Source organism: Brienomyrus brachyistius, chromosome 4, assembly GCF_023856365.1.
Source record: "Brienomyrus brachyistius isolate T26 chromosome 4, BBRACH_0.4, whole genome shotgun sequence".
Classification (NCBI taxonomy): Eukaryota; Metazoa; Chordata; class Actinopteri; order Osteoglossiformes; family Mormyridae; genus Brienomyrus; species Brienomyrus brachyistius.
This window is the reverse complement of record NC_064536.1, coordinates 2,689,786-2,713,526: the sequence shown is the minus strand read 5'-3', so window position 1 is coordinate 2,713,526 and position 23,741 is coordinate 2,689,786. Positions and strand designations below refer to the sequence as shown.

Sequence of the window (23,741 nt, the reverse complement as noted above, 5' to 3'; positions counted from 1 at the left end):
TTTTCCAGCACAATGCGAATTGATTAGATATTACTGACTTCATTGTAATTAACAGTGAGAAAGGATCGAAATTCATAGCATAAAATACTTTGGACTGTTTACAGCATAATATAATAGGCTACCTGTTTCGATGTACCGTGTTGATTTGCCATGTTTGCCGTCTGTTCTTGGTTTCAACCTTTGCTAGCCTATCTAGTCATATGTTTTCTACATTTAAAGTATTCATCGAAGAATTATATAGCTTGGCGACGGCCGTCTCTCGGTGCATGACTGTCATTCAAGCACACTCTGGGTTGTTAAATTGGTTTATTTCTGTGATAGTAAATCAAATGGTAAAGAAAGCGGTGATCGGCTACCCAACGCAAAGAAGGAGCCGAAGGCGCTCGATCTTTACCTGAAAACATATTACGTGGGACCGCTTTGCTCCAGAGCGTGTTTTAAACAAAAGAAAACAGCATGCAACTAACCACTGGAGTCTGATATTGTGATCCACCGATGTTAATACCAACAAAAGACATTTTTCATGAATGCATGTATTATGCAATGCACAATACGCTCTATATGGCGGAACTACGACAAAGATAAAATATGCTGATCTGTGTCAAGTGTGAAATACATTAAATTCCCTTCAAAGCTGAAATTTGAAATCTACTGAATCCCCCCTCGCGAGCAATTTAATAGGCTATGACTGTTTATAGAGATCAGATCAACGCCTGTTAGGACTGGTTTTTCTGAATGTGGAACTCACACTTATCTTAATGCATGTACATTACGAGAGGTGTTCGTCTGATTTTTCAGTCGGGAGAGGGGAGCACCCCCTCCCTACACGGAACTCCCGGTATTTGCGGTGCTGCTGATCGCCCCTAGTTTCGGGCATTAGGTCTTATAAAGACTCAGGACTCGGATCACGTGTCCGCTCCCTACGCAGCCTTTACTGTGAAGCTCCGTGCTCCAGCATTGGCGACTTTCCACGGCTTTCGTCCACACCCTGTACTCCGATCCGACAGGCTGCTTGTACGGAGAAGGGGTCGGGGCATGAGGCGGTGAACAGCGAGCCGTGCGCTTATTTCGTAAAGCCCGCTCCTATAGCTGCGAAGCTGACGGCGTTTCCACCTCCCTGAAATCAAAGAAGCTGCCTCAGGTGTTTCCTTCCCTTTATGTCTGAGCGCGTTTAATTTCTTTCCTATAAAGAAAAGAAAAAAAAAAAAAAAAAAAAAAAAGGAGCGAGAGAGAGAAGAAAACAAGAAAAAGGGTTCTGGATTCATTTTCATTCATATGAAACATGCTGCCAGTCGGTGTTTCTCTAAAATGATACACAATGCGTTTTCTGCACAGTAGCGCGACCGCGGCGATCTGCTGTGATCCGTGGTCGGGACTTTATTTCGTTATGGTGATCGGCTGTTGTTATGATGTGACGGCTCCGTGCAGAAATTAGACCGGGGGGGGGGGGGCTGCTCTGAAACGGGTGTGCGGTTTTTATTAAGTGACAAGCGACCGATCCTGCTATGTTCTCCATCCAGCCAGACTAAGGAGCACCTCCCTTCGTTTGAGACCAGATCCTTAAATGACCTACTGTTGAAGGCACAGCGATCTATTGCCCAGATCATGGCATGTGGCTCATTTCTGATTTCGACGAGCGCGGCGCCAGGGATCAATAGAGAAAATGGGCATCAGATCCAGAAATGTTGGTAACAGTTCGGAAGAACAGCGGGAGAAGAAGGCAGGTTTGTCCGGCGACTTGGACCAGGGAACCGGTGCTGATAAAGATGGAGCCCTTCTGCTCGTTGGTCCCGGCAAAGACGATTTCAAAAGGGGGTCTCAGGGCATCGGACTTTTAGCAAAGACCCCTCTGGGCTACACGAGACCCGTAAAGCGGAATAACATCAGGAAACGTAGGGTGCAGAACCTGATCTACGACGCGCTTGAGAGACCGAGAGGATGGGCGCTGCTCTATCACGCTTTTGTGTAGGTACACCCCCCATCCATCGCTTAAAACTTGCCAACCTGTGCATGCTTCCCAACTTGACGACCGGCCAGCATTTGTGGGAACTGGGATGCTTACAAACAAATGAGCCGCGTTTATGTAATGCTCCCATATACATCGTTCCGTCTTTAAATTATCAGTCACAAACACACCGGGATTGAAAACATCTGTAATGTGACGAAGATAACGCTCCAGTTAGGAAATCGGGCAGTAAATAGCATCTCATGATCTGATGTGTATTGTTGCGAAATCAGACCAGAGGCAGCAATAACTCTGTTTGTGTGATTTTATAGTGTCGTGTATGGCTTTCTCCGATGATAACTGGCACTTGCTACCGGGCAGTCACTGGAAGCTTATCCTAGACGCAGTTACGCTTTGCTGGCTTCTTGACAGCTTTATCCTTGTAACGCACCATATCTGCCTCGCTTGCGCTTCTCTTTGGACAAAAGCGGCTGCCGGAGTGATGTAAATTTTAGATGTTACTGTGCGCAGAAATAAGGTTAGACTCAGTAATGACAGTTTCAGTGTGTAGCGGGATTGTTATGGAAGGAAACAGGGATGTTAATGTTGACCAATACAGAATAGTTAGCGCATTACCGTAAGTGCTGTTATCATAACTGAGCTCTGCAGGAATATTAGAAGAAAATCATTTTTGTAGTATGACGCATACTTTCTATCAATAGATTAACAATCACCATATACTGAAACAATATCTTCTGTTGCAATTTTGAACTTTAACATGCATTTATTGGGGTGTAGATAAGTTTATGAAGTCTTTTGTCCAATGCTGCAGACTAGAAATTTAACTTGGATGCAGTTATGTTAGTGATTAGGATGACAGTATGTCAGAGGGGTAATTTATGTGAAAACCCTGTGAAGTTTGTTGGAATCTAATGGTGCTCACGATGTGATCACTATCCAGGTAAAACTGAGCAGAACTGACCTGCTCGCTTTGGTCTGAAGGTGTGTACTGCATGCTCAGACGTGTGTTCAGGCATGTTTGGCATGGTGAGGTGCCGAAGTGCTTGGGTAGTTAGACAGATCTTTGAGTCAAAGTGAAGGCCTCTACCCCCCCCCCCCACCTCACCACTGCCTTTTCCAACTACAGGGACCCAATAACTTAGGGTAGACTGGCTGATGGAGTCTCCGCCCCTTAAGGCGGGGCTGTGGCTGGTTACTGGGATACTGGCACCTCTGCACCCCATCCCCACCTCGCTTACTGGTGGAGTCCCCGCCCCTTAAGGCGGGGCTGTGGCTGGTTACTGGGAAACTGGCACCTCTGCACCCCATCCCCACATCGCTTACTGGTGGAGTCCACGCCCCTTAAGGCGGGGCTGTGGCTGGTTACTGGGAAACTGGCACCTCTGCACCCCATCCCCACATCGCTTACTGGTGGAGTCCACGCCCCTTAAGGCGGGGCTGTGGCTGGTTACTGGGAAACTGGCACCTCTGCACCCCATCCCCACATCGCTTACTGGTGGAGTCCACGCCCCTTAAGGCGGGGCTGTGGCTGGTTACTGGGATACTGGCACCTCTGCACCCCATCCCCACATCGCTTACTGGTGGAGTCCCCACCCCTTAAGGCGGGGCTGTGGCTGGTTACTGGGAAACTGGCACCTCTGCACCCCATCCCCACATCGCTTACTGGTGGAGTCCCCACCCCTTAAGGCGGGGCTGTGGCTGGTTACTGGGAAACTGGCACCTCTGCACCCCATCCCCACATCGCTTACTGGTGGAGTCCACGCCCCTTAAGGCGGGGCTGTGGCTGGTTACTGGGATACTGGCGCCCTCTGCACCCCATCCCCACCTCGCTTACTGGTGGAGTCCACACCCCTTAAGGCGGGGCTGTGGCTGGTTACTGGGATACTGGTGCCCTCTGCACCCCATCCCCACCTCGCTTACTGGTGGAGTCTACGCCCCTTAAGGCGGGGCTGTGGCTGGTTACTGGGATACTGGCACCTCTGCACCCCATCCCCACGTAGCTTACTGGTGGAGTCCCCGCCCCTTAAGGCGGGGCTGTGGCTGGTTACTGGGATACTGGCGCCCTCTGCACCCCATCCCCACCTCGCTTACTGGTGGAGTCCCCGCCCCTTAAGGCGGGGCTGTGGCTGGTTACTGGGATACTGGCGCCCTCTGCACCCCATCCCCACCTCACTTACTGGTGGAGTCCCCGCCCCTTAAGGCGGGGCTGTGGCTGGTTACTGGGATACTGGCGCCCTCTGCACCCCATCCCCAAGTCGCTTCCTGGCATCATATAAAATAGCTACTTTTTTGGCAGCCATGGGGTTCTTGTTCCTGTCAAAGGAGGTGTAATTACCTTCCGATGAAGGCGTAATACGTTCATCAAAGCCAACCTGGGCCTTTCTTTTAGATATATTCACAGAGAACCTGGACTATTTCATGCTGCTGCTGGTCACAGTAGCTAATTAAGAGTTGGTTGTTGTATTTTTCTACAGCTTGTTTTATTTACTGTGTATTTTTGTGCTCCATTGATATGCTTCTAAGAAGAGGGTACATTTTACATGTATGTTTCAGTCAGCATTTAACTCTTTCTGTGGAATCGCGATACCCATTTCTTTTGGACCGATTCATTGCTGTTTTGAGTTTTAATTCCATACTCCAGACCACTCCATGAGCAAGGCTGCTGTGGGTTAAGGTGAAGGCAGGTGATGAGTCCTGTTATCCAGTTTATCTTTTTGCTAATTCTTATTCCTTATATAACTAACTTCTTTCCTGTTCCCCGAAATCACGCCCAAATCCTGATCCCTGCCCGATATCCGCTTTGGTTCCTATCTTTCTGCTTCCTTGTGTTTGTGCCCAAAGTGATCCCGACAAGACCTTCATTGTTTTCCCACTTGTGCTTTTGATCATTTGATGTTGTGAATATGCGGTTGATGTGGTGAGCAGGCTGGTGCTTCTGACCTCCCCTCAACACCCCCCACCTTGTGTTCCCTCTCATAACCGGGTCTCACTCCTGATTCCTGGGGGGGGGGGGATGGCGGACAAGGAAGCAGGCAGAGAAATCAATGGGAGGCTACTGTAGACCTCGCACAGTCTCTCGCTTGCCTTGCTGTGTTCTGACAGCGCCTGCTGCTGCGGGTGGGAATCACTGGGGGGCGCTGCTTCAGGGATGGATGAGTTTCGGGCTTCGTGCTGAATTTCACACCCAAAATGGAGGCTAGCAAAGCTGAAGTGTCTTCAGATAAGTGGTTCTGAAGGTGGCTACGGTGTGGAAGCTGGGAGGGGGGGGGGGTTGTTTCGGAGGCATGCTTTTGTCAGGTGACCGTCATATAGCCAATGGTGTGTTGTTGACATTCAGAACTATGTCGCCATGGAGATGCAGCACATGAAATTGCACAAAAAAAAACTGTTCCGGAAAGATTTAAAATCACAGAAGTTATGGATTTCAGTGATGGATTGCATCCAGATATAAAGACACTATACTGAATGAATAATTAAAATCCAGAGGTGTGTGGAAGACATATGGGTTAGAAACAAGAGTAAGTACATATATGAACATAAATCTGAGTCTTAAGAACAAATGTAATTTTTTGCAAATTTCAAATTTCCTCTAATGAACGGGAGGTAATGAATACTGAATGTTAATTATTGTTAAAAAAAAATTTATACTGAGTTTGCAAAATATACACTTAGTCATATCTTTGTACAGTTCTTTGCTAAGTTCAGTAGCCCTTATTAGTAGTTTTATTAATCAGTGTCACGTGATATTATTCAGTATTTGTAATTGCATTGTTCTGCAGTGTTTTTATTTGCAGTATTTGTATTTGCAGTATTCTTATCTGCAGTGTTCTAATTTGCAGTATTTGTATTTGCAGTATTCTTATCTGCAGTGTTCTAATTTGCAGTATACTTATTTTGGGCAGTCATCTGTGCAGTGTCTGATCATATGGAATGCAGGCTTCCAGTCTGGGATGTTGTCGTTCCACGTGACCCCGTCCCTTTAAAAGTTCACTGTGAGAACCCACCTGGTTGTGCCCCCCCTGCTCTCCAAGACCGTCTCCATGTGAGAGACGCCCGTGGCAGTGAGCTAAGCAGGCGATGCGTGGAAAATAACTGCAGAGGTGTAAATGCCGCGGGGGCTGGCTGGTGGGCCAGGCTGGCTTCCGGAGGGGGGGGCGATGCTTCCTGTAAAGGTCTGCCCTGGGCTGGGGATTATGGCCCCATTAGGTCTTTATGACTCTGCTAGCTCCAGGAAGAAGTCCAAAAGCACCATCTATTCACTCTCCCCCCTCTCTCTCTGGGGGAGGGGGGGTCTCTCAGCTGGTCTTACTCACATGGTAGAGCCAGCTGGCAGAACAAGAGCAGAGATCTTAGACTGTCTTTTTAATTGATCTTAAAATGATCATCATCATACCCCCCCAATCCCTACTATTTTTTTTTTATTTGACCCCCCGCTGTGGTTAGCAGTGTTTGATTCTGTAGCACATTTAGATATGGATGACCAAACTCCACCCCCTACCCTCTTCTTGAAGACTTTCCGGTACCATATGCTGGGTATTTGTGATGCTAGTGGCTACCAATTTATATGAACCCTAATGATCCAGACTGACACTGAAAAAGCAGCCCCAGTGATCTGCCCTGTGTGAACCACTAGGGGTGATCCACTCTGGTTGATCTGCTCTGCGTGATCCACTCTGGCTGCCCTCCGTCTTCTTCTAAGGTCCCATGATGCCTTCTGATGTGCAAGATGGCACTGTTGTGTCCAGCACCTACACTGAATCCTTGCTGACCTGCGATTCGATTTCCCCCTTTCCGTGTGTGAGAGTATCCTCTTTCTGGTGCCCATGTGGGTGGAGCTACTTGTTAATTTGGGTGCTGTGGTGGGTGGTGTCAAATCTGCCTCTGCTGGGTTCGCTGAGGTGTTTGTGGGCGGAGCATGGGTTGGAGGCGGGGCCATTTTCTTGACTGAAAGCTGGATTTATGAGCATTGTCCCTTTTGCTGATGTATGCGGGGGGGGGGGGGGGGGGGTTTGGAATTCCTAAAAAGAGCAATTTTGTATCTAATATCCCTTCTGGTGGTGGGGGCTCTGGCTAATGTACTTCAGTATTTTTGCTCCATGGCTGTCAAGACCGAGCCACAAGAGATTAACTTGTCTGTTTTGAGAGGAATTGTTGCAAAGATTCCGCCACCTCAGCAGACCGTGTGACATTTGATATCCTGTCAGATTTTTTAGTGTCTGCTCACTTTGCAAACCTCTCTCCTGTCTGGAAGATGCTGTAAAATCCTTTGTCTCTACATGATCTTAAATTCAGGTTTAGCTATATGGTAAATCTCTGCTTGGGTTTTTAAATCAGTATCAGAGAAGCTCTTTTGAACTGTCATGTTGAGTGGATCATCATGTCGTTTAATTTTGATATAATTTCGCTCTAGGACAATAAAAGAAATTAATCAATAGTAATGTAAGTTAACTGTATCTCCGGCTCTCCTTTGCAGTGGGAATGTGGGATTGTGTGGACAAATGCATTCAATCGCTGGTGCATATTTATCGTTTCTATCCTCTTTGTCTTTTTTAAATTTACTGGGGCTCCTCTCCAAACTGGAACTCTCCCGACAGATTTTTTTTCCCTTTTGTAATGGTGTCTTGAGGCAAGGAGAATATGTTGCTCAGTTACCAGTCATCCAGTTTCCAGTATTGTGACAAACTGGAAAACAGGGGTCCCTTCGAGGAAAGTCCAGCTCTTAATTCAGGAGAAATTACTTTATTCACTCAAGGTTAATTTGTCTCTTTGTTTTTGTGTGTAGAAGTTTTGGGACTCCACAGTGCCCTCACAATGCCCACTCAGTGCCCACCCAGCTGAGAGAGTCAGGGAGCGTTTCGGTTGCTGTCCGTGGATCTGAAACAACCGTACTTCTTATTGCCACTTCTGGTCACTGTCCTTGGTGCTGAAACCAAGCTGCATCTTTGTACTCTGGGCAGGAAACTCTTAGGTTCTGAATAAAAGAAATATTTTAGGCAGGAAAATTACATAATAGGAGCCACTGCCGCAAAATTTACATTTGTTACATAATTTTATGTTAGAAAAACTTTAGTATGCAACTGAAGCAGTTTGTATATGAAAAGGTATAAATGCAGAACTGCATTAAAAAGAAAGATTGTGGTTTTTAAATTCTACTTGGTTTGTACTTGCCGGCGACAAGGTAGACAATATTAAATGTTTTTATCCAATTTATTTAATGTTTTGAAGCTGTTATTTTATTAATTGCCACCCAGCGCTGTGATCTGCGCATGCCCGCCGGCTCCTTGGCACCGCACCCGCCCCTGGTGTATTATCTGCTTTTGCGGACCCAGAGCAGCAGCTCGGCAATTAGCGGCACACTCCTGGCCTCCAGTTTGATACGTGGCTCATTCCACCCGGACCTGAAACCCATTCGGTGTTAATGTGGAATTCACCATCCCCTGGAGACATTAACTAGCTCTGTTTTTTTTAAAGTGCTGCTATACCAAGACCTTAACATCTCTAATAATACTTATTGTGAAATAATATGAAATATGATGCTGTTTATTCATATACTTATTCACATATTTTGTGGTATTTCCGCTTCACTCGATCTTACTTGTCCCAACACTTTAGTCTAAGAGAGTTTTCTGGTGTCCAGTGTCTGAGTTTCCTGATGACTCGTCCACCGCCATCGCACACCAGTGACCTCTGAACAAACACGTCAAGATGCGCAGCTCATAAGAAGGAACTTTGTTGAATATGAGACGCTGCCCTCATTGTATGTCTGTATAGTACTGGGCAGGAATTAGTTTTGCCTACAGAACAGCTGCGATTCATTAGCAAGGTGCCTCAGACTTTCCTTTTGGAGCCTGGAGGCCGTGAGATTCTTTGCACCTGTGGCCTCCCTGTTAGCTGTAATGAGGGTAACTCTTCCCTGACTGCTCTGAATAACAAGGTGTTGTTGGCATCAGACCCGGCACTGACTGGATGACTCCTGCTTGCTGCACCATCCTCTAAGCCCTAGATACTGTAGTGTGTGAATATCCCAGGATGCTGGCTCTTTCTGAAATACTAGAACCAACACGTCTGGCAGCTACAATAATAACCCATTAAAAATTGCTTCCATGACCCATATTGCCCGTTCTGAAGCTTCACCGAACGATAGCGGAACCTCAATTTATGTATTGACTTGCAGCAACGGGATTCTCTGTATTATGGGCGCAGGCTATAAATGAGCAGATGTGGCTGCTGAAGTTCATCTACAGAACGGTAGTTGTGTTCTTACGGATCTGTGGTCCGGGGCTTTCTTACTCATGGGTAAACTGGCTGTCTGACGCTGCTCTTAGCCTCTGTCTTACCTCATCTCCTCCTCCCCCCCCCATCCCTTTCAGCAGAAAAGACTGCAGATGATGTTGGGTTTGGATGTGAGAAGAGCCTTGGCACCCAAAGGAGGGATGCTGTTACAGTCTAGAAGAAACCGGATCTGTCAGGGAGGGAGGGGCTTCTCTGGAGTGAGAGCGGGAAGTGGGGGGAGGGACTAGAGTGTCTGTGTGTGTTGGGGGGGTCATACAATAGCCTGCAATGTGTTTCAAGCCAAAAGAACTACCACTAGTTTTTTTTTTTACTGAAAGAATTGATAAATATTTGAGATAAATATTATTCAAGCCTCCGTTCTGTTGGGACTCCACTTAGTTTGTAGATAAACTCCAATTGGGATTAATTTTTAATTATTTATTCAGCCCCCCTCCCCAGCATCCCCCCCTCAGAGGCCTGTATCACAGACTGTGCCGGAAAACCGCGTCGTCGCCGCCTCGCCTTTGCTCCCTCGTGAATTATTCATACACTGGGATACACCTGTCAGAGCAGCGGCAGCACATGGATGGGGCTGCGCATGGTGAGCTGTAATCCGAGGCCCGCGAGCCGCTGCTATGTGGGCGGTGACTAAGTGCGGCGGACAGAAGCCGCTGCCCCAGTACTGCTGGCGAAGCCGCCATTGCAGCCAGCTTCTAAACGCTCTGTGTCGACTCTGCAAGGTGCGCCATCTCCCAGGGTGTAAACCTGATGTTCACCACACATTTTACCTGTTGTACCCCCCGCCCCACCAATGACACAAAAGCCCGACCCCTTGCCTGAAGACAGCGTCCCATGTATATCCAGGTGTCCATGTGCAGTCACCCGTGTCTCGCTGTGTGTTTGCGCCCCTCGATTCCAACACCTGCCGCCTGACGGGTTTGACGTCGGTTACCCGTCTGGACAGCTGTTCTCCTCAGCAGCAAGCTAACTGCAGCTTTGGTGCTCATGCCGCCGTGCCTGTGGGCTCTCTGAGCAGTGACTGAGGACGGCCGCCCTGCCCCTTTTAAGGTTCTGCTTGGGGCGGAGCCAAGGGCGTTGGCCTGGGAGGAACCACTCTGCCCACAGTAAAACGTTAAAATGGTCTTACGATCAAATGTTGCGACTTTTCTCTACCAAAGGGAGAAGAGACATGATCAAGGTTTTTAAGATGAGCTAAGAAACATAATGTTCATGCCGATCCTCCTGTGTGCCATGCCCCCCCCCCCCCCCCCCCCGATACTTCGTGTGGAATCCCTGTGTCATCGGCTGTTTCTCTTTATGTTTCATTAGTTCTGTGTATTTAAGTCCGCGTCTGTGTGCCATTAGTTAGTCCGGTCATTAATATTGTAATGTGACGTTGGATGTTCCTGAGTGTGTTCTCCTGACTCCTGCTTCTGTTTCCCAGTTCTGTGCCCCCTCACTCATGACACATAAAAGAAATAATTCAGAAGCTGCTTCACAATCACCCCCCCCACTAGGGGCTTGAACCCTTGAGGTCCATCCATCAATGTAGTCCCAGAATGCACTGGGAGGTGCTGTGCTTTCATTATCAAATATGATCATTTGATTCCTATCATGTTCACTCTGGCAGTCTTTCTGTGTTTCATTGGTCAGTGTGTCTTACAATACGTGAATTCGTTTTTGGAACTTAAAAGGGATTTAATAAGATAGAAATGTAATTAGATCTTGCTGGCTGACACTGGACAACTTGTTCTTATGTTGTGCCAGACACGTCTCGTGAACGGGAGCTGTTCCTGAACACCGGGCTTTATAAAAATCAACATGGTTTGTTTGTCGGGGGCACAAGTCAGGTGATGTGCAGCTGGTTACCATGACGATTTGATCGTATTCAGTTTGGAGACTCTCCCTCCGCCCGGAAGCTCTGTCATCCTGTTGGAATATTTTCCCGTGCAGCCGCTTTTTACGTGTCTCCTGCGTGGAGAGAGCTTTCGGTTTTCGGATGTTGCATGAGACAGTTAGGCTGCGGCCCTCCTGGAGAGATGGTGTGACGCTTGCCCTCTTCCACACGGATGTGTCTGACTCATACCTGCTGAGTTTCCTTCCGCTGGGGTGGGGGGGAGTTGGGGGAGTGCAGTAACTCTGGCAACCTGGGCCAAGCTGATGCTGCATTTTGGGATTTTTTTGGGGGTGGGGGGGGGGATGAAGGTCTTAGGGAACAAGTGTAACTTTTCTGTCTTTTGCTTACGATGCTCGTTTTGATTTTGTTTTCCCAGTTAGAGTTAATTGGTAGTGAAGGACGGCTTCCCTCTGGGGACTTTTTGTAATGATAGGAACTCTGTTGTAATATACAAGAAAAAGATCATGTGGAAAGATTCTCACATCTAAACCCAACAAAACTGAAAATAAGTTCCCAGTTTTGGCTAATTGAGAACACTGAATGCCAGAAAACAATCAAAATGTTAAACCCGTTAACATAAATTGTTAAAATCACCCCTAGTCATTTGTTATTACCTCTATTATTATTATTATTATTATTATTAATTAATCCCTCCAAAATCGCTTCTACAATATTGTGCACAAGATATGTGTGGTATTCTGTTCCACAGGAAGTGTTTTCACTTGAGTAATTTAGTCCCCACAGCGGGTGTGGTGTGTGAGTCAGTGGGTTAGGATGCTGTGCCCATGATTCGCACCAGTTCAAATCCCGTGGTCAATAGAGTGATGTCATCATTGGGTCCTTGAGCAAAGCCCTTAACCCCAAAACGCTTCAGGGACTGTATACTGCTTTGGATAACAGTGTGTGCTAAATGAATAAATGTAAATAATGAAGGAAGGTCTATGTGGGCACTGTTGCTCTTGTTCAGCATGGCATGATCCTGCATTTTGTCCTGTTTGAACATGTCGCCTTGGATGTTTAGACGAGTTCTCCTTTCGCCTTGTGACTTGTCCTCAGTGTGAGTGAATGCGTCTGCATGCCCTATGATGGACTGGATCCGACACGCACCTAATTGGACAGGCGAAAAACGGCTCTGAATGAACTCCTCATATATCAGAGTTTTCAGCCGACGCGTCCTCTACCTGAGGGGAGTCGTGGGTCTGGAGCTTGCAGCAGATTCATCATGCTGTGTGGTATAGATGCGTGTGTGTTGGCTGCTTTGTGTTTTTGTGAGGTTGGTCCCTGCCTGGGAGGCTGTCTCGACCTTGGGGAGTCACATGGGGGAGGGGGGTCTCTGGTGACCCCTGTCATCCCTCAAACTGGTGTTTCGTTCAGAGTGTCTCAAAAAACATTTGTACCGGCTGTGACTCTCAGGAGATGCATAAGATCACATTACAGTTCTGGAATGTTATTCTGTCTGAGTTTGTTTTTTTTTTGCCAGCACCTGGTGAATTCCCAGTTGTTGTTTATAGCAATCGTTAAGTTCACTTATCATCTGTATGTGTCTCCCTTGATATTGCCTGAGCAATCTGGGAAGTTTTCAGGGCCAGATAATGTCACAGCGTAGCACAAAGTTTGTGCTATGCTGATACTGCGGTGTTCCTGGAATTCCAAGCGGTTGGTTCCCCTACACCCAGAGAGCGAGCCGAAAGAGACCTCGATCGACAAGGAGGTGTTAGACAGCTCAGCATGGCCGGCTCTGTCATACATGTGTTCATACACAAACTCTGGCCAATCAAATTCTGTGTTTAATATCCAAGGGCAGGTTTTGATGGGGAAACGCATGTGTAGGATCACCCGGCAACCCCGTGTCACCAGGGCTGTCACTACGGCACCCCACGGGCTGCCTATCAGCACACCCTTCCCATCATCCTCTGCGGCATCCCGCCCTGCCCTGTAGCTGTCAGAGTAACTGCATGTCATTCCGTCTGCCGGGAACATGGCCGCCAGCTAGCATTCGTAAACCCCCGCCCCTGAATTCCCAGAGGCCGACCCCTGGGTTCTTTGTCACGAATAGGGGCGGGGGGGGGGGGGGGGGGATGAGGAGAGAAAACTGTAAGTGACCGTCAACCGTGAATTTCTGTGACGTTGTTTTCAGAAATATACTAATTTGTCATGGAATCTGGGTAACTTCAGAATGGTTTCTGTCTCTTTGTAGTCAGCTCTGGTTTCCTAACTGGTGTTTTTTTTCTTTGTTTTTTTATTAACTGGTACCCAGTTCTAAGGTTTAACGGCTGCATGCCATTCTGGTTCTGAAACATCTCTGTCTTTGTCTCTTGTCTCTTGTCCAGCCTGTTAACCATGTTCAGCTGGATTGGGCTGTTATACAGTCAATGGATTCTTGTTCTGTATACCGTCAAATCATATGTAAACAAACAAACAAACAAACAGAGATAATTAGAAAACTAATATTATTTAAGGGCCAGCATCTTCAGGCGGACATCTGCATTCCGACATGCTCGACGCAGCGGTATTGACTTTCTGAAGTGAAGATTCTCCCCCGTATGAGGGGAATTAAGCACGCTGCATTATTTATGTGCTATGAACAGACGATATTCTCAAATCACATATCCTCTTTCCCCAACCCCCAATGAATTTGGCCAAGACGTTGTCAAGGCGACAGATGAAGCTCGTCACTGAATTTCCACAGCACACAGGTATAATTTTAATTCTTATTATTATGGTGTGTATTAGAAAATGGGCCGTGATTGGCTGTTCCTCTTCCCTGCCACAAAAATCACACTTACCAGGGATAAGAGGAGTGCAAACCAGCTTAGCAGAGGGAATGTAATTGTAGGTGGCTTTTTGCATCGCTCTGGGTGTGCAAGAGACATCCAACAGCTGGAGGGAGAGGAGACCACCCCATCCCTGCTGGGATTCGCCGGTTCTCCCGGCTCTGACCTCTGACCTCATTAAACGGCACGACTCACTCCTCCCGGTGCTCTCCCAGCATCTCCGCTCATGCCGTGGCCTGTTGCTATAGCGACATCTCCACACAGCGAGCCCACACCGGGACTGCTGGGGTGTTCGTTTCATGCCCCTCTGATTAGTCATTAGTCATCGTGTTATTGTTGTTGTTTTTTCCATTATTATTATTTGCGCTCTGAGGGTATGTCGCTCCGGTGTCCGTACAGTATCAGACACGGTGTTCAGCATGTGCCATTCAGGCTGTTTGACAACATCCCCTCTCTGTGCTCTTTATTGCACAAGTATAGACCTACATCTGCTGCTGTTGACAGACACGGCTAAAAGACTGCCTGTTATAGCCTCCTACATCCCATAGGAGGCGAGCAAAAGGAGCGACTTAGGGCTGAGAGCCTCTTGTTAGTGCTTTCGTTGAGTCATAGTGGACAAGCAGGGAAGCTGCGTAGCACATAGTTTTCATAGTGACTAAATCTCTCTTTGGTGGATTTGTAATAAAATGTCGTTTTATAGAAATCCGGAAAAGTACAAATGGAAATGGTGATGGACGACTTGGAGATCCCGACCAGGATAGGCAGTTGGAAGATGGATGGGCAGTGAAAGAAAAGTAGGGTGGAGTTTTTGGATTGGAACCGCGAGGACGCGGCTGCCTGTCCGTCATGTTGGGGACTGCCCAAGCCCCCGGTCAGCGTTTTGCTTGTTTCTGTTTTCACACCCGCCCCCATCCTGAATTCTTTCAGATGGTAGCTTTTGCTCAGTAGAAAGAATAAAGAAAGACTCCTTATCATTTTTAAAGGGTTATGTAAGGCCTGGTTGCTCAAACACGTAGGGGAGGTATTTACACTGGTGGAAACCAGTACCACCCCCCACCCCCCCCACCACTGTCAACAGCACCCCTTGCAGTTTTTTCTTTTATTTATGCTGAATTTACCCTTTAGGCTGATACTTAACTCTACCAGAGATGACTGTTACCTAGGCAACAAATAGCAGCCGGGTGCTCTGTTCACCAGCTAGCCATAATCTTCACTGAAATGTGAAGCTGGATCGTTCAGTCTATCATAGACTGGCGGGGGGGGGGGCAAAAGGGGGGAGTCAAGGGGTATTTTAAAATGTTCCTGTGCTGATCTCCGCATGGCAGCCCCGCTTGTTACCGCCTCACGCATGTAAACGACGCACCTGCTTGCAGCTGGACACAGACAGGCTGTGAAGCGGCATTAATGAGAAACAGCGCAATATGACTCCGGACTGACATTTGCAGATATTACAAGCATATCTGAATTCAGTGTGTGACTTGTTATGACCCACAATGCATTGCAGCTGTTCATCAGAAACTGAACTTAATATATACGGTACACCTGACGCAATTCCATTCATTGCGCATTTTCACCCTTGGCTTAAAAATATTAGCTGCGTCTTTGAAGGGGATTCTATTCGTAACACAACTGATTTCTTGGACAGGAAATCCATTTCTGCCCACCAGGTGACATGGCTGTCACATGCATTTTCCCTTCCTTGGCGGTCCACGTCGTCCCAACACCAGCCATGTGGCTGTGTTGTACAGTATTGCCCTCTGCCATTGACTCTCCAGTATGCACTGTTGGAAACTTAGATAAGTATGAAAGCAAACCACTTGGAGTATAATGCATCTAAATAAATGAATAAAAGATGTAGCCTTCAAAAGTGCTGAGTAGAACTTGTGTGCTTTTTCGCCATCGTTTTTCTCTAACTGCTTGTCCTGTTCAGGCTTGCGGTCGGGAGGTTCAGAGCCTATGGACACGAGGCAGGGAACAATCCAGGATGGGGTGCCAACCCAGTACAGAACACATTCACACACCAGTCACTCCTCTAGCATGTTTTTGGACTGTGGGGGGAAACCCCAGGACGACGACATGTGAACTGCACGCCCTCTCTTGGCAGAGACTCAAACCCTGGTACCAGGCATGTGAGACCACAGTGCTTACCACTACACCACCGTACCACCGCAGTTTGGTTGTTATTATGATTACTATTAAATATTTGTCAAACCTTGACTTCTGGATAAGACCTTTTACCATTTCTTTATGCAATTCCAATGTTAGGGAGAAAGTATTGTGGTAATTGGATTTTTATTCTTTGAAGTTTTTAAGGACAGAGGTGTGGAAATATAGGAGGCTTAAATTTGAAATGTAGCTCTAAAGTAGGATTTGTTCAAATCTCCTGAAGCAGCAGAACCTTGTGATTTGCTTTGTTTTTGCAGGAAGCAATTTAGCCGAACCTGAATAACCCCCCCATATGGTATCTACTGTATGACATTATGGTAACTGTACAATGAACTGAATTAAATAAAAACTCACTAAACAGAATGGAGCTGCTCTGGACCAGACAGGTACTGCGTGTTCCTTTATAATAATGAGATTGGTGCTTTATGCTTGTCACCGGTGTAATGGTATGAGGTGGATATTTCCTAACCCCCAGCCACCCCCTCATCAGTAAACCAACCCGGTCCTCTAATGTGCAGCAGATTGTAGAATTACTCTGCTTAGGCAAGGACTGAACGGCTGTTATCTCGGGGGAGACTAACTGTATTGACTCGGTTTGGTTTTTCACATTTTAAAGAATTGCCTGGAAAAGTGTATACAAACATTGAATTGGTGGAGGGGGGGTCCAACTGTACTGAAATGCTTTAATTTAAAGTGTCATTAGAAACTCGTTTAATGATTCCTGGAAGGACAACACGACTGGTCTCGTGTTTCTTTGGGGTCAGCAATCTTGTGGATTTTGATGTCGTCTTGCGATCTGTCAAGAATATTTTTCTACTCTAGATTAAACATGTCTGCCTGCTCGTAACCTTAATCTCCATTTGTTTCACTTAGGAGTATCGGCACCAATACCCCGATCGTAGACGGATCCCCGCACCTAGGAAAATACTGCTCACAGGAGAGGAGATCGTCCTCCGTGTTTACCTTTCTGGCTGAGATGCTGTATAACTCTCCTCCGCGATTCTGCAGCGCTCATCCGTTGGCGTTTCGCCGCGGGTCTCGCCTTTCCGAACCGGACCGCCAGGCGGGATTCGGCGCGAGACAAGCGCGCGGTCACGTGACGCCACCTCGGGCAACGCCCTCGCTCGAAGCGCTCGCGCGCCGCGATCCTTGCCGATCCGGAAAGCACTAGAAGGAAAAGTCCGCTTTAAAAACGCGCCTGAAACATGTTTCCCGCTGGGTCGCAGGTAAAGACCCCCCGTACATGTCTACGCCTAGTCTATCAGCTCCTTGTGGTTTTTTTTAACCACCCATATCACGGTGTCTCAGCCTCTGTTTGAACATCCTCCCCCAGACCTCCGCCGTCTCTCCCGCTCCTTCCCCAGTATTTATGTCATTTCGCTCGTTTTAATATCGGTTGTGTAACGAGTCGGGCGGCGTGCTGACGGGGTGTTTGGGACGCGCTGGGTTTTTGCAGCACAAGTGAAGTTGTGCTATTCGAAATGCGTATTGAGAAATTCATATTGACACTTTACTTGAGGAGGCACAGATAAAAATTCAGTTACTACTGAAGTACAGATAATGAACAAATCATGAAAAAAATACAGTGGCTATTTGAGATAAAAGATGCGTCATGATCAATGGCCTAAATTAAAGGGGACGGGGGGAGGGTCGTAAGCCCCCCACCCCCCAATAATCAACACCAGGCAGTACAATCTCCTGGACCCCCTTAAATGGACCCATGAAGACCTCGACCCCCCAATGTTTAACCAAAAGTTAGCCCCTTGGTCACGATTCATTAATAATGAACAAATATGAGATCAGTATTTAACTTGTGTTATTTATGACTTGTTGCTTCAGTAGTTCCTTCAGTATTTCACAAATTTTTACAGAATTAACAGGTATAGTAACAAACATAGTAACCACTTGGGATGATTTTCCTGGTGAAGTGAGCTACAGTTATGTCTTACCAGTACAGTGGCATTCCTCTCTAGCATATGTTTATGCTAAAATATATGGGATTTGTTGATGCTTATTAGTAGAGAACAGATTAATCAGTATTGGTTTATTTGTCGTGGGTGCCAAATATATAGCCACATTTAAATCTCGCACACAGATTTCGGATTTGGTTTCTTTTATCTCCTACTGCTGTCGCCGGTGTTTTTTCATTTTTGACTGACGTTTCTCTGATAATAATTTTTTAAAATATCTGATTTTTGGGCCTCATGTCTGAATTAATGTGTGAGAAAGAAATAGAATTGAACGACACAGATTTAAATCTGAAGCTGGTGCGTGTATGTGCACACAGATGCAAGGATACGACGAAGGGAAGTGTTGGAGATTTCCGTCCCGGCGAATCTCCTGGTGTGATTTGGAGCATCGAAGAGTGGGAAGCTTCCAAGGATGCTTTGGAAGCATCTCAGATGGAACGGTGTTCGAGATCCAAGCTGAATAAACTGCATTGGGTGCTCAGGAAAAAGTGCCACAACAGAGTGTGTGATCTGCACTAGTGTAGCCGGATTTTTTGATAGAAACATGAATAGAGAGAGAGAGTTGCCCTCCTTTTGTTTATCAAAGCTCATGCAAGCGGGTCCTGCCTGTCCTGTGTTCCACTCACTCTCGTCCCTTATGCACATGTAACAGCCTGTCCTGAACCTTCTGTCCTCAGAGCCAACGGGAAGTGCCTCTGGTGAGGTTATCTGACCTTACCCAGGACTCCCTGGCTCAGCCTGTTCCGTCCTGCCCTACTGGAATGACTCCGAATTGGAACTGAGTAAGACCGTGCATTTTTCGAAGTAAATGTGGATGGAAATCTAGCTGTTGCTATGGGTGTCTAATTGTTTGGTGAAGTGGTGCTTCTCTAGATACTGTTGGGGGGGGGGGGTGCAATATTCCCCAGCTCCTGTCCATCACCAACTACTGAGTGCCTGATATAGTGCTCCATAAACCTTGACTGCTAACCTGTAGTTTATAGTTTGCAGGTTAAATTAGGTTTAAACTGTGTCTATTTCATGGTTGAGTATGATAACCGGGGCATGGGATGAATTGACCTGATGACCCTTCAAGAATGTATTGTTGTTGGGAATACGGGAAGAGGACATCTTCATCACCTGTGCACGTTCAAGGGCTGTCCAAGAGTCACCTTAAATTACAGACCCAACCGAACTACTTACAGAAATTGCCTGGTCATGGATTCTGGTGTGATGGCTAGCTTTGCTCTCCACGGGAAGTCTCCATCTCATTGAAATCACACTCATCAAATGCCTTTGAGAGTTCTGAAGTCTACTCAGAAGCGTTTCAAGTCAGTCAGGGCTTGTTGAACTTTTTAAAGGTTTCGCCATCTAATATTCCTATTGATTCCGCGACTTGTGATTCCATTTTACACTGTGCATAGGTGCTACTCAAACTACAATAGTGAACAGTGTTGATTTGTTTAATGGAACCAAGATGATTATACGTAATGGGAGTGATCTTTGAGAAATCCCGACCGCCTGTATCCATGGTAACCCAGATGCCAAGCATATGAGTGTCAACTGAGCTCCGAGGAAGTGATGTGCATTGCGGGAGTGATCAGTCCAGTTGTGCTGTGGGCTTGGTGTCAGTCAGTATTTCAAGCTTAGGTCAAGTTTGACATTATGAGTCAGGAGTATGCCCTCTCCCCTCATTAAATGCACGCATAATCTGACCCTGCAGCCCCGGTAATCAGAGGCACTTTGCCAGGGGCTAGAAAGCTATCACAGACTACTCTCTGGGGGGGGGGGTGGAGCTTTTGCTCCGTTCCGCACGCTTACAGGGGAGAGTGGTGAGTCACTGAAGAATTTGGTGATCTGAGATACTTTCCTGTCACGTTACAGCTTTTTCAAACACCCACTGTCCAGCTACCGTTAAACACCTATGTCCATTTACCATCGTAGGCCCTCAAAGGGCAGTAGTCAGGACTGTGCCGATACTGCATTTAGTTTCACTGACGCATCGGTCTGGCTTAATGTTTACTCATTTATTGAGCTGCAGCTCCTTAGACTAATTACTTTGCTTAAGGCTGTTTGTTTAAGTTCCCCTGGAACTTGAACGAACAAGTTAACATGCTTGATCGCTGAGCTGCCTCCAGTCGTAGTTAGGCCTGAGGTCACGACCACAAGAGCCAAACGTCGTGCAGTAAGTGTTCCTGAGCCTGGTTAGCGCTGTGTGATCCTCGCTCTTCTGTCAGCACAGAGGAAGTTTGATGTGAGGGGTGGAGGGGTCTGGTGAAGGAAGGACACCCTCCCCATTTATAAAATGCCTGCTCAACATTTCTTATCAGCTTTTTTATCAGCGTTTATTATAATGTCTGAATTTCCATAGCAACCAGGCCTTTAATGCACCTTAGGAATGGGCAGGCTTGCCGATGCTATAATCTGGGGCAGGTCCTGTCTCTCACACCTTTGAAGTGAGCTGGGGCCCATGGGTTTTGCTTCACGTCCAGCACTGTAATTAATCGGATCTGTCGTCCGGCCTGAAAGTGATGTCACTGGACCCTGGATGTAAATGTGAACAGGAGAGCTTCCCAGTCAGTAAATCATTCACACCCAGAGCAGCCAGAAGTCACTTTTTCCTCTCCAAACAGTTACTATAATTAACCCACCCACTGCTGGGATGCAGCGAAATCTGCAGACCCTGCAGATACTATAAAGGCACGACTGGGCTCCCAAATTCAGTGATTGTGATGTTTTTTTCAACCTCCCACCCCCCATGGCCGAAAGTATTTTTGTTTTTGTGTAACATGGATTCAGACAGTGTTATTCCCACCATTGGCAGAGCGGAGACCATGGGGAGGCTGACACAACATAGAGGGTGCGAGGCTCTGTCGTCGGCGCTGTGGGGCGCCCCCTGTTGAATGACGCCCTGCGGTTCACATGGTGAAGTTTAGCTGTTAGTGAAGTTCGGATTAGAGAGAAACTTGCGGCTCTTGCTTGTGGCCCGGTTTCGGCTCCTACTGCCGAGGACTGCTCTTTTTTCTGTAGATGGGGGGGCTCAACTGCCATTGCTTCTGTGAACATCCGGATTTATCAATTAGCGTGGGATGGGGGTAGCTGGGAGTGAAATGTGTATAAGAACTAGGGATGGTAAGATTCAGCGATTCACTGCACCAGTATAAAAGTTCACGATCTGACTGCCCCGGTATAAGAATTGTGCAATGGATACAATTCAGGATGAATTCAGGTTGCATCATTTGTAATATCTTTGCATCGGTAAAATCTGATTTTTTTAATGTAGAATACTGAGTTAAATCATTTTGCGTTATTAATTTCGTAATATTTATTTACCATGCTGTGGCTGCATGATGTCACCAACATACAAAAACACAACTCTGAGTGTCATGATGGGAGGGTCCCTGGCCTGGCCAGCACCTCCCTCACGTTACCACATCACATCACATCACCAACATACTGAAACACTATGCTGAGTGTCACAATGAGAGGGTTTCTGGCCTGGCCTGGCCTGTCCACTGGAGTTATCGAGCAGGAAGCAGCACATGGCCAGGGTTTCATGAATATATAATTATTCGTAGAAGCCCAATGCCTTTATAATTTAGAAATGTGACCAGTAATTTTATGTATAGATTGATTCTCCCTCTATAAACTGTTTCTGAAGTGCATTCTCTCATCTGCAGTTCTCTTCTGCTGCCAATTGCGATAGTAATTGCTTCATATCTTTAATGTATTGGATTTTTGGCAATGTACTGAGATGTTTATCACATTGCCTCAGATGGAGATGCACATTTCTAGTAAGAACATTTGCAATAATTAAAAACTAACACCAACCCTAATTTGTTAAATATCTGTGTTCATTTCATTGTACAAGCTTTAAGTTTTTAATCCCAAGGTTGTAGTCTAATTTTGGTCGCCTTATTGTAACCCCTGAACTTTCCTTCACATTACCGGCCCCCTGCAGGTCGGCATGGGAAGTGCATGGGTACAGCAGATGCTCGCCAAGGCCCGGAGTCAGGTTTGCGGACAAGGCAGAGGACCTGCTAGCAGCTGGTCTTTGATAGGTCGCCAGCATCCCAGGCCTCGGAATTAAAAATCAGCATGGATCCCCCCCCACACGTACGGGTTGGGCTGTGCGTTTGACACACCGAGTAGCAAGTGGAGCAGAACGGCATTTCTGGGGCTTTCTTGGACAAACATGCAACTTTCTGGACGGATAAGCTTGATGGATCTCATTAATGATCTTTGTGGGTGTCCCGCACATGTGGCTGTAAATATAACTGGTACGCAAGTACACATTCACCTTTAAAAGCAATACGTGTGGCAAACGATTAATGCACCAGCGCAAATATGTTAGTATTTTACGCGCATTTGCGCCAGTATGACAAGAAACTATTGTGTATTTTAACCTTTATATGCTAATTTGTACTTCATTTGCGGTATAGAGGTTAAAATGCACAGTAATTTCTTGTCGTATTGGCACGAATGCACATAAAATACGCTAAATTAACGTTACATTAATCGATTTTTGCGTACCAGTTATGTTAATCCCTTGATATAAAGTTTTACATGCATATGGGTGTTACATTATGAGATTTTACAGGCATGCGGATGTTATTGTGTAAAGTTTCCTGTGATGTGATGTTCTACACTGTGTCCACTGCCCAGAATTTAGTATTCAGTGGGGTTATTACAATGCATGCAGTGTCATTTAATGTAAAATATTTAAGTGTGTGTGTATGCCAGATACAAAACCAATTCTGAAGACAGTGTGTTTATGCAAGTATTGCCGCATTTAATGCGAAATGGTTGCTCTCGCACAGAGCGATAGTGATTTGCAAGGTTAACCGGAGGCACACGATGGTGCAAACAGGCTGTGCTTATATCGCTGCTAAGGGCGGACTGCCTTGAGTGGCGGGGTTCCCTTGGAAGGCAGGGGGGGCTTCTCCTTGGCAGACAGAAGTTTTATGAAAGTATTAAAAAGACAGGAAAAACCTTGACAAAACAAGCAGCTTTTCATTTACTCGAATGTTGATTTTTTTTTTCTTTCAAACTTTGCTCACAGGGGTAGCTTGATGAGTCGTGCAGGGGGTCTTAACAGGAAGTGCCCAAACGTAGACGCCTGTGTGTCTGTGAGCATGTGGCCTTTTTGCTCTGGCCTCATGGCCGTCTGTGCTGTTGGCTTGCCTCCTTTCCGACTGTTCTTTTGGGCGAGTGGGTTCCGCGGGATGCGGCCTGGGGGGTAAACACAGTCCATTTTTATGTTCAGTGACAGCTGCTCTCAGATTTCCATATGCTGTTCATTTCCCAGTTTTGAAATAGCCGGCCTCTGTCTATGGACCTTGTGTGTCATTGTGCCCGATCATTTCAGACCGTAATGCTGCCACACGTAATTCACCATTACCCCCTTTTATCCTCCTTTGCCTGTTACTGACCTTGTAGACTTCATTACTGGTTTAAATGGGGAAGCTGAAGGTTTTCATTTATCAGCCATCTAATAAGTGTTTAACAACCATTTATCCACCTGCCTGATCAGTTACCAAGAGCCTCTTACCCAATTAGGGTTGCCATGCCAACTGTTGGTCTTATTATTTTGTTTAGCGTCTTTCCTGTGCTATATAAAACTACCTGAAAGGGTCAGAGAAGATCAGGTGGCTATGATGTAATTACTCAGGACAGTCTCCAGGGCCTGGAGCTGTGATGACTGCAGGTCTTCCGAA

At 46.6% G+C, this 23,741-nt stretch overlaps 1 protein-coding gene across 1 annotated transcript in view; it reads left to right on the top strand.

Moving 5' to 3' along the window:
- Nucleotides 1–1,297: 1,297 nt before the first annotated feature.
- The window catches only part of kcnq3 (potassium voltage-gated channel, KQT-like subfamily, member 3), a 65,149-nt gene continuing 42,705 nt past the window's right edge, over nt 1,298–23,741 (top strand). Inside the window, exon 1 of the mRNA XM_049011559.1 lies at nt 1,298–1,965. Within this exon, the coding sequence (XP_048867516.1) occupies nt 1,664–1,965 (302 nt within the window). The 5' untranslated portion in view covers nt 1,298–1,663. The remainder of the gene's footprint in view (nt 1,966–23,741) is intronic.